Below are 15,524 nucleotides of genomic sequence, written 5' to 3' on the forward strand. Positions count from 1 at the left end.
CCAGAGGGGGAAGCGGAGATAGTGGTGGCGATGGACGCCGAGAAAGCATTCGACAGAGTGGAGTGGGACTATCTGTGGGAGGTGCTGAGGAGATTTGGTTTTGGAGAAGGGTTTATTGGATGGGTACAGCTGCTGTATAGGGCCCCGGTGGCGAGTGTGGTCACGAACAGGCAGAGGTCTGACTACTTCCGTCTTCATAGAGGGACGAGGCAGGGGTGTCCCCTCTCTCCGTTACTGTTTGCATTGGCGATTGAGCCCCTGGCCATAGCACTGAGGGGCTCCAGGGAGGGGAGTACTCGGGAGGAGAAGAACACCGGGTATCATTGTATGCAGATGATTTATTGCTGTATGTTGCGGACCCAGTGGAGGGGATGCCTGAGATAATGCAGACACTCAGGGAATTTGGGGAATTTTCTGGGTACAAATTGAATATGGGGAAGAGTGAGTTGTTTGTGGTGCATCCGGGGGAGCAGAGCAGGGGAATAGATGATTTACCGCTGAGGAAGGTAACAAGAGATTTCCGGTACTTAGAGATTCAGATAGCCAGGAGTTGGGGAACCTTACATAGGCTTAATTTAACACCATTGGTGGAACAGATGGAGGAGGATTTTAAGAGATGGGACATGGTGCCCCTGTCACTGGTGGGTAGGGTGCAGGCGGTCAAAATGGTAGTCCTCCCGAGATTCCTTTTTGTGTTTCAGTGCCTTCCGGTGATGGTCACGAAGGCTTTTTTCAAGAAAATCGAGAAAAGTGTCATAAGTTTTGTGTGTGCCGGGAAGACCCCGAGAGTGAGGAGGGGGTTCTTGCAGCGTAGCAGGGATAGGGGGGACTGGCACTACCGAGCCTAAGTGAATACTACTGGGCCGCCAATATCTCAATGGTGTGTAAGTGGATGGGAGAAGGGGAGGGAGCGGCGTGGAAGAGATTGGAGATGGCGTCCTGCAAAGGAACCAGCCTACAAGCACTGGCGACGGCGCCGTTGCCGTTCTCCCCGAAGAAATACACCACAAGTCCAGTGGTGGTGGCAACGCTGAAAATTTGGGGGCAGTGGAGACGACATAGGGGAAGGACGGGAGCCTCGGTGCGGTCCCCGATAAGAAATAATCATAGGTTTGTCCCGGGGAGAATAGATGGGGGATTTGGAGCATGGCAGAGAGCTGGGATTGTGCAACTGAGAGATCTGTTCGTAGACGGGACGTTTGCGAGTCTGGGAGCGCTGACGGAAAAATATGGGTTGCCCCAAGGGAATGCATTTCGGTACATGCAACTGAGGGCTTTTGCGAGGCAACAGGTGAGGGAATTCCCGCAGCTCCCGACACAGGAGATTCAAGATAGAGTGATCTCAGGGACATGGGTGGGGGATGGTAGGGTGTCAGATATATACAGGGAAATGAGGGACGAGGGGGAGATTATGGTGGACGAGTTGAAGGGAAAATGGGAAGAAGAGCTGGGGGAAGAGATTGAGGAGGGGCTATGGGCTGATGCCCTACGTAGGGTAAACTCGTCGTCCTCGTGCGCCAGGCTAAGCCTGATACAATTCAAGGTTTTGCACAGGGCGCGTATGACCAGAGCAAGGCTCAGTAAATTTTTCGGGGTAGAGGATAGGTGTGGGAGATGCTCGAGAAGCCCAGCAAACCACACCCACATGTTTTGGTCATGCCCGGCACTGCAGGGGTTCTGGGTGGGGGTGGCGAAGGTGCTTTCGAAGGTGGTGGGGATCCGGATCGAGCCGGGCTGGGGGTTGGCTATATTCGGGGTTGCAGAAGAGCCGGGAGTGCAGGAGGCGAGAGAGGCTGATGTCTTGGCCTTTGCGTCCCTAGTAGCCCGGCAAAGGATATTGCTTATGTGGAAGGAAGCTAAACCCCCGGGCATGGAGACCTGGATAAATGACATGGCAGGGTTTATAAAACTAGAACGGATAAAGTTCATACTAAGGGGTTCGGCTCAAGGGTTCACCAGGCGGTGGCAACCGTTCATTGACTACCTCGCAGAACGATAAAGGAAATGGGAAGGTAACAGCAGCAACCCGGGGGGTGGTGGGGGGGGAGGGCCCGGGTGGGTCCTCAGGGGTGTTTTTGTATAGATATTTGTATTTGGTTATGTATATTGGATTGTTTGATTTTATTATCTGGAGAGTTATTATTTTTGTTATGGCAGTTGCCGTTTATATATTATTTATTTACTTGTTAAAACGGTCACTGTTATTTATATTGTTTTATTGTTGTAAAAAAGGAAAACCTTTGTATTGTTTTGTTTGGCCGAAAAATTTGAATAAAATATATTTTTAAAAAAAGAAATGGGTGTTTATAAATTGGTGTGCATATAAATATCTGTAGTGAGAGTACCTTTAAGAAATGAGTGTTTACTACTGCAGTGATATCAGCGAGTGGGTGGAGCTGGGCTGTCTGTCGGCTTTTTACTTTCATTTTAGGCTGTTTGCTGCAGGGTGTGTTTTAGTTTCGTTTTCAGTGTTGGAGCTGAAGCCAGACAGAGCAGATGTACTGTTGATCTCTCTGCCATGTAAAGACTATCTCTTGATCATTTGGTGAATTAAGAATTATAAATGTTCTCAGCAGTGAATGCAAACCTAATGTGCTTCTGTTCAAAGGTGTTTCTTTTGTCTTCTGGATGTTGTTTGGGAAGTTATTAAGGATTACTTAGTGTTGTATTCTTTGGGGGTTGTATTTGAATTGATGGTTGCTAAGATGTTCACTCTGTTTTAAAAAGGTTAACTTGAGTTCATAGAATAAACATTGTTTTGCTTTGAACATTTCTGCTGTACCACACCTGTAGAGTGGGCTGTGTGCTCCCCATACCACAATCTATTAAAAGTTGTGGGTCAGGTGAACTCCATGACACACTTTGGGGTTCTCTAAACCCTTGCCCATAACAGAGAAGATAATATAATTGAAGGAGATCAATTGGTGGAGAACAGATTGAGCTGAGTTGACCACATCTCTGATCAATGACAGCCTAAAGCAACTTCATAGTGAATCTAAATTGTGGTGGCGGGCAGTTTCTAAAAATATCCACCTGTTAAAATACTTCTCACTCAAGATGTGTTGCCCAATTGCGCTTTATCACTGGCCAACTAACGAAATATATTTATATACTCATACTCACACTCTGACCTCTATCATGTCCACTCAGTCTCCTTTAAGATTACCGGATAGCAAATTAAGATAGTGCATGGGCTGAATTGATGAGCTGAAATTGCAGGCCCTGTCTACATATTCTGGACCATTGGAAACAAAGTTTTGAAAAGCCTGTAATAATTGCCTTATTTTGTATTAAAAATCAAAACATATTGTCTTGAAATTTGGGATGCCTTTGGCAATATTTTCATGGTGGTGAAGTAAGTTTGAGAGAAAAATGCTTGCATGTCTTTGACCCGTTCGCAAAAGTGAATGTTTGAATACAGAAATCAACATTTTATACTTTAGTGGTATATTTAAATTGATTCTCGGTAGTTTGCCTTTGTCCAGTATGCCACCTGAGAGAAAAAATGGAAATGCACCATGTACCTGTTAAGTGTATCAAAATAAACCTTCTCTTGTTTTGTATGTAATTGTGCTTGTATTATTGGGTAAAATTTCATCCATGAAGTGTGCTTGTTTGCAGAATACTGACTACTATTCTTGCCATAATGATCTTAGTAAAGGTGTGTCTTTATTTCCTACAAGTTAATTTGAGTTGACTTTTCTGTAAGTTTCTGCAAAAAGTATTTTTTTACAAGTTATAATCTTTATTGTCACAAAAAGTCTTACATTAACACTGCAATGAAGTTACCGTGAAAAGCCCCTAGTCACCAAATTCTGGCACCTGTTCAGTTACACAGAGGGAGAATTCAGAATGTCCAAATTACCTAACAGCACGTCTTTCAGGACTTGTGGGAAGAAACCAGAACACCCAGAGGAAACCCACATAGACACGGGGAGAACGTGCAGACTTGGCACAGAAAGGGACCCAAGCTCGGAATCGAACCTGGGACCCTGGCGCTGTGAAGCAACAGTGTAATGTTTCAGCTAGTGACCTCTACCTGTTTAAAATGCTGTTAACCTCCTGCTTTAGGGGGCAGCATGGTGGTGCAGTGGTTAGCAGCGCTGCCTCACAATGCCGAGCACCCGGGTTATATCCTGGTCCTGGGTTACTGTCCGTGTGGAGTTTGCAAATTCTCCCCATGTTTGCATGGGTCCCACCCCCATGGCCCCCCCCCCCCCCCCAAATATGTGCAGGATAGATGAATTGACCATATCTTTTTATGAAAACAGTAAAAAAAAAATATCTACAAGGCCAAATTGCCCCTTGATTGGAAAAGAAAAATTGGGCACTCTAAATTTATATTGAGAAAAGCTTCCTGCTTTAGACTGCATTCTGATTTGGGAATGTAATATCTCCATGCTTCTGCTTTTGCTGTTGGATTGGGGGTACAAATGCTTATTCTGCTTTGAATTGCAGACCCGAGAGAACAATTATTGGGCTAAGAGAAAATGGGCATTCTTATAGCATAAAGTTGCTTTAGCTCCTGCGATGAAGTCAAGTTTATGATTTTATTTGAACCGAATTGTATCTACCTTCTTACCAGGTTTTACTGGTGGAAAGGCACGTTTGATTGGGTACCAATGAAGCAAATGGAACATTGGCAAAGCGGGAAAAATCTATTTTTATTCTTTTTTAGAGTCCAGAACGTTACCTACAGCTTGGTGCGAAAGTTCCAAAGGGATCTTTATTGCTCGGACCACCAGGGTGTGGAAAAACGCTACTGGCAAAAGCTGTTGCTTCGGAAGCTCAAGTCCCTTTCTTAGCCATGGCTGGATCAGAGTTTGTGGAGGTGATCGGAGGTGAGGAGTAAAGGTTAACATCCAAAACACATACTGTATCGTACTGAATGTTCTTCCTTCGAAATCTAGGGGGAAATGGTGGCGTATTGGTCGTGTCACTGGATTAGTCATCCAGAGACATATAGGCTAATGCTCTGCAGACATTGATGTAAATTCCACCACCGCAGCTGGTGAAATTTTAATTCAATCAATAAATGTAGAATATAAAGCTAGTCTCTGTAATGGTGACCATAACAACTCCTATCAATTGTTATAAAAATCCAACTGGGTCATTAATGTCCTTTAGGGAAGGAAATCTCCCATCCTCACTTGATCGGGGCAGCACGGTAGCATTGTGGATAGCAGAATTGCTTCACAGCTCCAGGGTCCCAGGTTCGATTCCGGCTTGGGTCACTGTCTGTGCGGAGTCTGCACATCCTCCCCGTGTGTGCGTGGGTTTCCTCCGGGTGCTCCGGTTTCCTCCCACAGTCCAAAGATGTGCAGGTTAGGTGGATTGGCCATTCTAAATTGCCCTTAGTATCCAAAATTGCCCTTAGTGTTGGGTGGGGTTACTGGGTTATGGGGATAGTGGGGAGGTGTTGACCTTGGGTAGGGTGCTCTGTCCAAGAGCCGGTGCAGACCTGTTGGGCCGAATGGCCTCCTTCTGCACTGTAAATTCTATGATCTGGCCTATATATGACTCCAGATCCACAACAATGTGGTTGACTCTTAACTGCTCTCTGAAATGGCCTAGCAAGTCACTCAGTTGGATGGCAATTAAGGATAGGCAACAAATGCTGGCCGAGCAACATCCACATCCTATGAAATAATTATTTTTAAAAATGAGGTGCATGGAAGGATTGACACAGTGTGTTACATGAAATCATAGATAAAACTAGTTTTAATTTACTACCCCACATTTATTTATGCCTGTGCTATACTCCATGCTAGTATTGTTTCTTTCCAGGATTAGGATGGTGGGTATTCTAAGAGACATCAAGAGATTTTGGGTGCATGTTTTGACTTTTGCACTTATTAGAAGTGATGGAAGAAGGACTTCCAGTGGCGACTATGGAGGAGTAGATCCCACATTTGGTGGCTCCCGCTCTGGTTGTGCTTTTGGACCTTTCCCCCAGACTTTTCTTCGATTTTAATCGGACGATTTGTTGGCTGAGGCAGCTGGGCACGGTTTCCACGCATTGGTTTTTGGAAAAAGGGATTAGAAGCGTGCAAAAAGGTAGGAACAAGAAGTGAGTGGTGTGGAAGCTGGAACGGGAGTCAGTATGGCCGGGGGGCAGACTCCTGGGATGGCAGCGCAGAGTGCAGCGGACCCAGTGATGCAGGCCATCCAGGATGGTTTCGCCAGACAGAAGTGGTAATGTCTGGACCCGATCAAGGAGTCAATTGATCTCCTGGAAAGCAGACTGGACGCCCAGGACTGGGCGATTCAGAAGGTGGAAAAGGTACTGCTGCAACAAGAGGAGCACCAAACAGCGGTGGAGCTGGAGGTGGGGTTGCTTTGAGAGCAGCAGAAAAGGCTCTTGGAAAAGGTGGAAGACCTTGAGAACCGGTCCCGCCGACACAATCTAAGAATCGTCGGGCTTCCTGAGGGAGCAAATGCAGGAGCATACGTGGCGGGTATGTTCAAAAAGCTGCTTGGCGAAGGGGCATTCCCCCGACCGCTGGAGGTGGACAGGGCGTATTGGGCTGTTGACAGCAAGCCGGGGACCCTCCGAGGGCGATGGTGGTGAGATTCCACAGGTTCCTGGATAAGGAATGTATTCTGCGGTGGGCCAAGCGCACACTGAGTTGCAAGTGGGAGAATAGCATCCTGCGGGTATACCAGGACCTGAGCGTGGAGGTGGCGAGGAAGAAGGCAGACTTCAACCAGGTCAAGGCGATCTTCTTTAAGAAGCAGGTGAAGTTCGGCCTGCTGTACCCGGCGCGCTTGTGGGTCACGCATGAAGACCAACACCATTATTTTGAGTCGCCCGATGAGGCGCTGGACTATGCAAAAATAAAAGGACTGCTGGGAGCTTGAGAACTGGACTCAGTGACAATATGTTGGCCTATATTGGGCCCTTTTTCGTTTTTTTCATCTCCCCCCTCGGATTGTTGGTGGGGCTGCGGTTGGGAGGGGGTGTTTCTTCCTCCCTTGCTGTTGTTAAAATTGGCTATGTTTTTTTGTATTGTTTCATAAGTCTTTTTGGAGCTCTGTTAAGGGGGGGTTGATGTTGGTAATTGTTCCTCTTGTGTTGTAGTTTGGGTAATTATACTCTTGTGCACTTTGGTGGGTTGGAGACGTGCCTGGGTTTACGGTGGGTGGTGCCTTTGATCTTTGTTTTAGCTTGCTGCTGGGTGTTTGTTGGGGGACGGCTGGATGAGGAAACTTGTTTGCAGGAGCGGGGGAAGGGGAGTGAGGGAACAATGGGTGGGAGACTTCTTGGCGCCAGAGGCGGGGGGGGTCACCGAGCTAGCTAGAGTGAGCTAGCTCACGGAAGCACAGTGGGGGGTGTGTATAAGATTAGTTTATTAGCTGAGTTGGGATTTAGAGTAGTTGTGCGAGGGGGGGGGGGGGTTCTGCTGACGTGGGAGGGACTTCGATGGAAGGTCACCGAGGGGGTCGGGGTGGGGGCCGCTCCATGGCGGGCCGGAGGAGGTGCGGTGCACGGGTTAGAGGTGGGCCCAAGAAGGGTGATGGCTGACCGGCGGGGAGGGGGCACTTTGCCCCCCAACTAGGCTGGTCACTTGGAACATCCAGGGGCTCAGTGGGCCGGTGATGAGGGCTCGTGTGTTTGCACACTTTAGGAGTTTGAAGGCAGATGTGGTGCTGCTGCAGGAGACACACATTAAGGTGGTGCATCAGGTCAGGTTGAGGAAAGGCTGGGTTGGGCAGGTTTTCCACTCGGTGCTAGACTCGAAGACAAGGGGTACTGCGATTTTGATAAATAAGCAGGTGGCGTTTGAGGCGAGGAGGATAGTCTCGGATGTAGGAGGGAGATTTATCATGGTTAGTGGTAGGCTGCAGGAGATGAAGGTAGTGTTGGTCAACGTACACCCGCCAAATTGGGACGATGGGGATTTTATAAAGCGGGTACTGGGGAAGATTCCGGACCTGGATTCGCACAGGCTGATTATGGGTGGGGATTTCAACACGGTTATTGATCCAGGCCTGGACCGATCATGTTCGAGTATGGGTAGGATGCCAGCAATGGCAAAGGAGCTGAAAGGGTTCATGGAGCAGATGGGGGGGGGGGGTGGATCCGTGGAGATTTAGGCAGCTGAGAGCCAGGGAATTTTCTTTCTTCTCCCACGTTCACAAGGTCTATTCCCGGATAGATTTCTTTGTTATGGGCAGGGCCCTGTTGGCGAGGGTGGTGGACACAGGCTATTCGGCAATTACGCTCTCGGACCATGCTCAGAAAAAGGGAGGCAGCTAGGGAAATAGGGAAAGTGGTTGATGGGGATGGGAACTTAGTTGGGGACTCGGAGGGGGTGACCAGACCTTTCGGGACTTTTATAGTAGGCTGTATAGACCGAAACCCCCTTGGGGGGGCCGGAGGGGATGAGGCACTTTTTGGATGGGCTGACTTTCCCGAAGGTGGATGGGGAGCTGGTAGAAGGGCTGGGGGCCCCGATCGGGCTGGAGGAGATAATGAAGGGCTTGAAGGCCATGCAGTCGGGGAAGGCCCCGGGACCAGACAGGTACCCAGTTGAGTTCTGTAAAAAGTTATCCGGGATATTGGGGCCAGTGCTGTTGAAAGTCTTTAACGAGGCCAAGGAAAGAGGAGTTCTACCCCAGACAATTTCACAGGCTATGATTTCGCTCATTTTGAAAAGGGACAAGGACCCGCAGCTGTGTGGTTCTTATAGGCCGATATCCTTGTTAAACGTGGATGCCAAGCTCCTGGCCAAGATTCTGGCCTCTAGGATTGAGGACTGTGTACCGGACGTTATAAGAGAAGATCAGACACGGTTTGTTAAGGGCAGGCAGCTGGGGGCCAATGTTAGAAGGCTGCTCAATGTGATTATGATGCCCCCGGGAGGTAGGGACGTTGAAGTGGTGGTTGCGATGGACGTGGAAAAAACGTTCGACCAGGTCGAGTGGGATTACTTACGGGAAGTGCTGGAGCGGTTCGGGTTTGGGAGGGCTTTGTTGACTGGATTAGGCTGCTGTACCGGGCACCAGTAGCTAGTGTACGGACAAATAGGATGACGTCGGAATATTTCAGATTACACCGGGGGACAAGACAGGGATGTCCCCTCTCCCCACTGCTAATTGCGCTGGCGGTAGAGCCACTGGCAATAGAGCCACTGGCGATTGCGCTGAGGGCCTCAAGGGGCTAGTCCCGGGGGGGTGGAACACAGAGTCTCGTTGTATGCGGATGACTTGCTGCTGTATGTGACCCAATGGAGGGGATAGGGGAAATTATGGGAATTCTAGGGGAATTCGGACGGTTTTCGGGTTACAAGCTCAATATGGGGAAGAGCGAGCTGTTTGTGGTGCAGGCGAGAGGTCAGGAGAGGCGATTGGGGGAACTACCGTTCAGAGTGGTGGAGGACAGTTTCAGATACTAGGGTATTCAGGTGGCGAGGGATTGGGATAGGCTACACAAATTGAACCTGGCCCTGTTGGTGGACCAGTTGAAGGAGGATTTCCGCAGTCTCTGGCGGGTAGGGTGCAGTCGGTAGAAATGACGGTCCTCCCGAGGTTTCTCTTCGTTTTTCAGTGCCTCCCCATTTTCATCCCGCGTTCTTTTTTCAAGCGGATTAATAAGATTATTGTGGGCTTTGTGTGGGCAACCCCCGCGATTGAAGAGGTCAATGCTGGAATGGAACCGGAGAGATGGCGGGCTGGCCCTGTCGAATTTCAGTAATTACTGCTGGGCGGCCAACATAGCCATGGTGGGGCGGTGGCTGGTGGGGGGGGAGGGGGAACTGACGTGAGTGCGCATGGAGGCAGCCTCGTGTAAGGGCACAAGTTTAGGGGCACTGGTGACAGCGCCCCTGCCATTCCCGCCGGCACGTTACTCCACCAGTCCGGTGGTGGTGGCGACCCTGGGAATCTGGGGGCAGTGGAGGAGACGTGGGGGCAGAGGGGGCATCAGTGTGGTCCCCAACCTTCCCACTCCTGCCATTAAGGGGGATTCAGGATAGGGTGGTTTCTAGAGGATGGATAGGGGAGGGGAGGGTCTCGGATATATTTAAAGAGCTTATGGGGTCAGAGGAAACGCAGACCGAGTTGCTGAAGCTTAAGTGGGAGGAGGAGCTGGGGGGGTGAGATGGAGGAGGGTCTGTGGGCAGATGCGCTAGGAAGGGACAACGCAACCGCAACATGTGCCAGGCTCAGCCTGTTCCAGTTTAAGGTTGTTCACCGGGCTCACATGACGGTGGCCGGGATGAGCAGATTCTTTGGGGTGGAGGACAGATGTGCGAAGTGTGCGGGGGGGGGGGGGGGGCAGCGAGCCATATCCACATGTTTTGGGCATGTCCAAAACTGAGGGGATTTTGGCAGGGGTTTGCCAACACCATGTCCACGGTATTAAATACGAGGGTGGCAATGAGTCAGGAGGTGCCAATTTTGGGGGTATCGCAGAATCCAGGAGGAGAAAGAGGCAGATGTTCTGGCCTTTGCTTCCCTGGTAGCCGGAGGCGTATATTGCTGGCATGGAGGGACTCAAAGCCCCCGAAATCGGAGACCTGGCTTTCAGACATGGCAGGCTTCCTCTGTCTGGAAAAAATTAAGTTCGCCATGAGAGGGTCTCTGTTAGGGTTCGCCCAGAGGTGGCAACCATTCGTCGACTTCCTCACAGAGAATTAAACGTCAGCAGAAGGGGAGGGGAGGGCAGCAAAGGGGGGTAATTTAGGTTAGTGTAGCATAGAGGGATAAGTAATGGCAGGACCTGCGGGAGAGAGTGACGGAATTTGCACTATGTATATATTTTTTTCTTTTCTTGTTATTTATATTGTGGATTTTGTTGCTGTTAAACTGCCAAAGAAAATACCTCAATAAAACGTCTATTTTTTTTTTAAAAAGCGGTGGAAGAAATCTGGCGTTCCTATCACTCGTAAAGTATTTGCATGTGCTGTTGTAAAGAACATTTTACTACTTTAATATTCCTGGGGTAATGTGATATTTTGTCATTTAGGATTGTGGGGTCTGTGTGTGTGTGTTTCGCTAATTCTATTAAGCTGGAGACTGAGTGATCATGGAATAGAGACCATCATAAGGGCCAGGTGTGACGAGCAGGCATTTGAAGTGAATATGATTGGTTGTACACTAGCACAACATGGCGAGAAATTTGCATGAGTGGATAAGTGTGGGATTTTGATTTGTAGTTGTCGGTATTTCAAAGGGAGGCTTCCGGTGACGGGCATATGCTGAGCAGTCGCAGGAAAAATGGCTTTCTTCCTGGAAACTTAGATTTTGCCATCTTTAGCTCGAAAATAGGCCACTGAGCCAGCAAATGCCCTTCCACAAACATCACAGACACAAAGAAAATGCCTCCAAACCAACCAAGGGGCCAAAAGGATGGCAAACTAAGCAAGAGCCAGGAGAGACAGGTTGAAGCAGCGGGCACGCGCTGGGTGGTGGAACTGGCCATAGCTGGATGAGCAGAGTCGCTGACAGCCACGCTGGACTACTGCCAATAAGTCAATGGATGGAGCTCCTAACACAGGAGCTCCTTAAACACAGGGACATGATCAAAATGGAGATGATGGCGGCGACCCTGGCCTCTTCAAGGAGGTGCTGGAGGACGTCCGGTGGCGGCTATGAAGGAGTAAGTCGCACATTTGTTGGCTCCCGCTCGGATCGGACTTTTGGACCTTTTCCCCCGATTTTGTACCGGACTTGAACTGGAAAATCGATGATAGAGGCAATTGTGTTCTGGATTCCCACATCGGTGCATGGAGAGGCGGATCAGAAGTGCTCACAAAGGCAGAAACAGATGAACAGAGAAGGCTTGGGCTGAGGCTGCAGCGGGAGATCGCATGGCGGATGACTGGAGCTCTGGCTTGTCGACCGAGCGGTCAACGGAGCAGCTGATGCAAGTTATCCAGGAGGGCTCCACCAAACAGAAGCAGGAGTGCTTGGACCTGATTCAAGAGTCAATTGCGCGGCTGGAGCTTTGATTGGATGCCCAAGATCGGGTGATCCAGAAAGTAGAGAAGACGCTGGCTGACCAGGAGGAAATCAAACTGCGGTGGAGAAAAGACTCCTGGAGAAGGTGGAGGACCTAGAGAATAGGACCCGCTGGCAGAACTTGAGAATCGTTGGGATCCCGGAGGGGTCCGAAGGAGCGGTTGCAAGGCATACATAGCGGACATGTTCAAGAAGCTGCTGGGGGCTGGGGTATTCCCCTGACACTTGGAGGTGGACAGGGCTCACAGAGCGCTCGCGAGGGAGCCGCGAATGGGAGACCCCGCCCCGCCCCCCTCCCCGAGGGCAATGGTGGTGAGATTCCACAGGTATTTGGACAAGGAGTGTATTTTACAATGGGTCAAGCAGACACGGAGCTGTAAATGGGAGAACAGTACCCTGCGGATCTATCAGGACCTGAGTACGGAGGTGGCCAGGAGAAGAGTGGGGTTCAACCAGATAGATACGGTCGACCCTTTTTAAGAAAAAGCTGAAGTTCGGGCTGCTGTATCGGCCCGTCTCTGGGTCACGTACGAGGAGCAACATTTTTATTTAGAGTCGCCTAAGGAAGCGCTGGACTTCGCGAAAAGGAAAGGCCTGGTGGCGGACTGAGAACTTTGAACTTTGCTACAACGTTCATGTTTTTAAAAGTTTCTCATTTTTCGTTTTGTGGACGTTATTTGTAATGCCTTCTGTACTGATTTGGGGCCAGTTGCAGCGCTGAGTGAGTTAAAGTTTACGTTTGCATTGTTGGGGGGTGGAGGCGTGTTTGTTAGATCTTTTGCTTGATCTTTTCTTTGTTTAGCGGGGTTTTGTTTGCTGGACAATTGTGTTGGAATTGTTTTTCATTTGAATATGTGTGTATGAGTGGGTGGGGAGGGAACAATAGGTGGGAGAATGTCTGGCGCTAGGGGCGGGGCCACCAAGCTAGCTAGGCGGGCTAGCTCACGGAAGAGCAGTGGGGAGGGGGGGGTGAGCAGATGTTAGGCTTATCGAAGGGGTCGATTTACATTGTGCTGTTACTAGGGGGGGGGGGGAGGGAAATGTTCTGCTGACGAGGGAGGGACTTTTGCTGAGGGACAGAGAGGAGGTCGGGGGCAGAGGCTGTCTGGGGGCGGGCCTGTGGAGGCGTGGGGCGCGGGCTGGAGACTGGCCCAAGAAAGGGGATGGCTGATCGGCGAAGGGGGAGCGATGAGCCCCCCCAACGAGGCTGATCACCTGGAATGTACGAGGGCAAACTGAGCCGGTCAAGAGGGCATGCGTGTTCGCGCATTTGAGAGGACTGAAGGCGGACGTGGTAATGCTACAGGAGACGCACCTTAAGTGTAGCTGACCAGATTAGATTAAGGAAGGGATGGGTCGGACAGGTTTTTCACTCGGGACTGGACTCTCAGACTAGAGGGGTCGCGATCCTGATCAACAAGCGAGTGGTGTTTGAGGCGGGAAGAATAGTTACTGATGTGGGAGGCCGGTACATTATGGTCAGTGGGAAACTGGACGGGGTGCAGGTGGTACAAGTAAATGTGTATGCGCCAAATTGGGACGATGTGGAGTTTATAAAGAGGATGCTGGGGAAGATACCGGACCTTGATTCGCACAGGTTGGTCATGGGAGGGGACTTCAACACAGTTATTGACCCTGGTTTAGACCGGTCAAGCTCAAAAATGGGCAGAGTGCCAGCAATGGCAAAGGAACTAATAGGGTTCATGGAGCAGACGGAGGAGGGGGGTTTAGACCCATGGAGATTTGGGCAGCCGAGAGTGAAGAAGTTCTCCTTCTACTCACACGTGCATAAAGTGGACTCCCGGATTGATTTCTTTTTTCTGAGCAGGGCTCTACTGACGGGGGTGGTGGACACTGGGTACTCGACAATCACAATCTCAGACCATGCCCTGCACAGGGTTGACCTACAGGTTGTAAAGACAGTAGCCAGCGCCCGCACTGGAGGTTAGACGTGGGACTTTTAGCTGATGAAGAGGTGTGCGGGCGGCTGAGGAAATGTATTCAGAACTACCTGGAAGTCAACGACACGGGGGAAGTTTCGGCAGCGGTGGTCTGGGAGACATTGTAGGCGGTAGTTAGAGGGGAGCTGATCTCAATACGGGCCCACAGGGAGAAGGTAGACCGGGCAGAGACGGACCGACTGGTAAAGGAGATACTACAGGTCGACAGGAGGTATGCCGAGACCCCAGCGGCAGGGCTTTTAAGGGAATGGCGGAGGCTACAGGCGGAGTTCGCTTGTTAACCACAGGGAGGGCGGTAGAGCAGCTGAGAAAGGCGAGGGGGGGTGATTTATGAGCATGGAGAGAAGGCAAGCAGAATGCTTGCACAGCTGCTTAGAAAGAGGGAGGGAGCCAGGGAGATAGGGAAAGTAAAGGATGGGGACGGGAGCCTGGTTGGAGACTCAACAGGGGTGAATAAGGCATTTAAGGAGATTTATTGTAGGCTGTATGGGTCGGAACCCCCAGCTGGGCTGGAAGGGATGAGGCACTACCTCGGGGGGCTGAATTTCCCGAAGGTGGACGGGAGGTGGTAGACGGTCTGGGGGCCCCGATCGGGATGGAAGAGATAGCGGAGGGTCTGAAGGCCATGCAGTCAGGTAAGGCCCGGGGCCGGATGGATATCCAGTGGAGTTCTATAAAACGTTCTCTGGGATATTGGGGCCGCTGTTGATGAAGATATTCAATGAGGCAAGGGAGCATGGGGTGCTTCCCCCGCCGATGTCACAGGGCACGATTTCGCTGATCTTGAAAAGGGACAAGAACCCGGAGCTGTGTGGGTCCTACAGACCGATATCCCTATTGAATGTCGACGCCAAACTGCTGGCCACAATTTTATCCTCTAGGATTGAGGACTGTATGCCGGACGTTATTGGGGAGGACCAGGCGGGGTTTGTTAAGGGAAGGCAGTTGGTGGCTAATGTAAGAAGGTTGTTAAACGTGATCATGATGCCCCCGGAAGGTATGGAGGTGGAGGTAGTGGTTGCAGTGGACGCAGAGAAGGCTTTTGATCTGTGGGAGGTATTGGGATGGTTCGGATTTTTGCAGGGCTTTATTAACTGGGTCAGGTTGCTGTATCAGGCTTCTGTGGCAAGCGTCCGGACGAATAGGACAACATCGGACTATTTTAGACTGCCCCGTGGGACAAGACAGGGATGCCCCCCTCTCCCCACTGTTCGCGGTAGCCATAGAGCCGCTGGCAATTGCACTGAGAGCTTCAAGGGGCTGGTCGGACCCAGCAGAGGGGATGGAAGAAATCATGAGGATTCTGGGGGAATTTGGCCGGTTTTCGGGATATAAACTAAATATCGGGAAAAGTGAGATGTTTGTGGTCCAGGCAAGGGGACAGGAGAGGCGACTGGGGGATCTGCCGTTTAGAGTATATGGGGAAGCATTCGGTACCTAGGCATCCAAGTGGCGTGGGAATGGGAACAGCTGCACAAACTAAATCTGGCCCGACTAGTAGACCAAATGAAGGACAATTTTCGGAGGTGGGATGCGCTCCCGTTGTCACTAGCTGGGAGGGTGCAGACGGTGAAGCTGACGGTCCTTCCGAGATTCCTG

General features: G+C 50.4%; 1 protein-coding gene across 1 annotated transcript in view; it reads left to right on the forward strand.

Moving 5' to 3' along the window:
• spg7 (SPG7 matrix AAA peptidase subunit, paraplegin) overlaps nucleotides 1–15,524 on the forward strand; it is a 110,329-nt gene that overhangs the window by 62,537 nt on the left and 32,268 nt on the right. Inside the window, exon 8 of the mRNA XM_072518050.1 lies at nucleotides 4,679–4,841. Coding sequence (XP_072374151.1) covers nucleotides 4,679–4,841 — 163 coding nt within the window. The remainder of the gene's footprint in view (nucleotides 1–4,678; nucleotides 4,842–15,524) is intronic.

The sequence above is a fragment of the Scyliorhinus torazame genome, chromosome 10 (genome assembly GCF_047496885.1).
Source record: "Scyliorhinus torazame isolate Kashiwa2021f chromosome 10, sScyTor2.1, whole genome shotgun sequence".
NCBI lineage: Eukaryota > Metazoa > Chordata > Chondrichthyes > Carcharhiniformes > Scyliorhinidae > Scyliorhinus > Scyliorhinus torazame.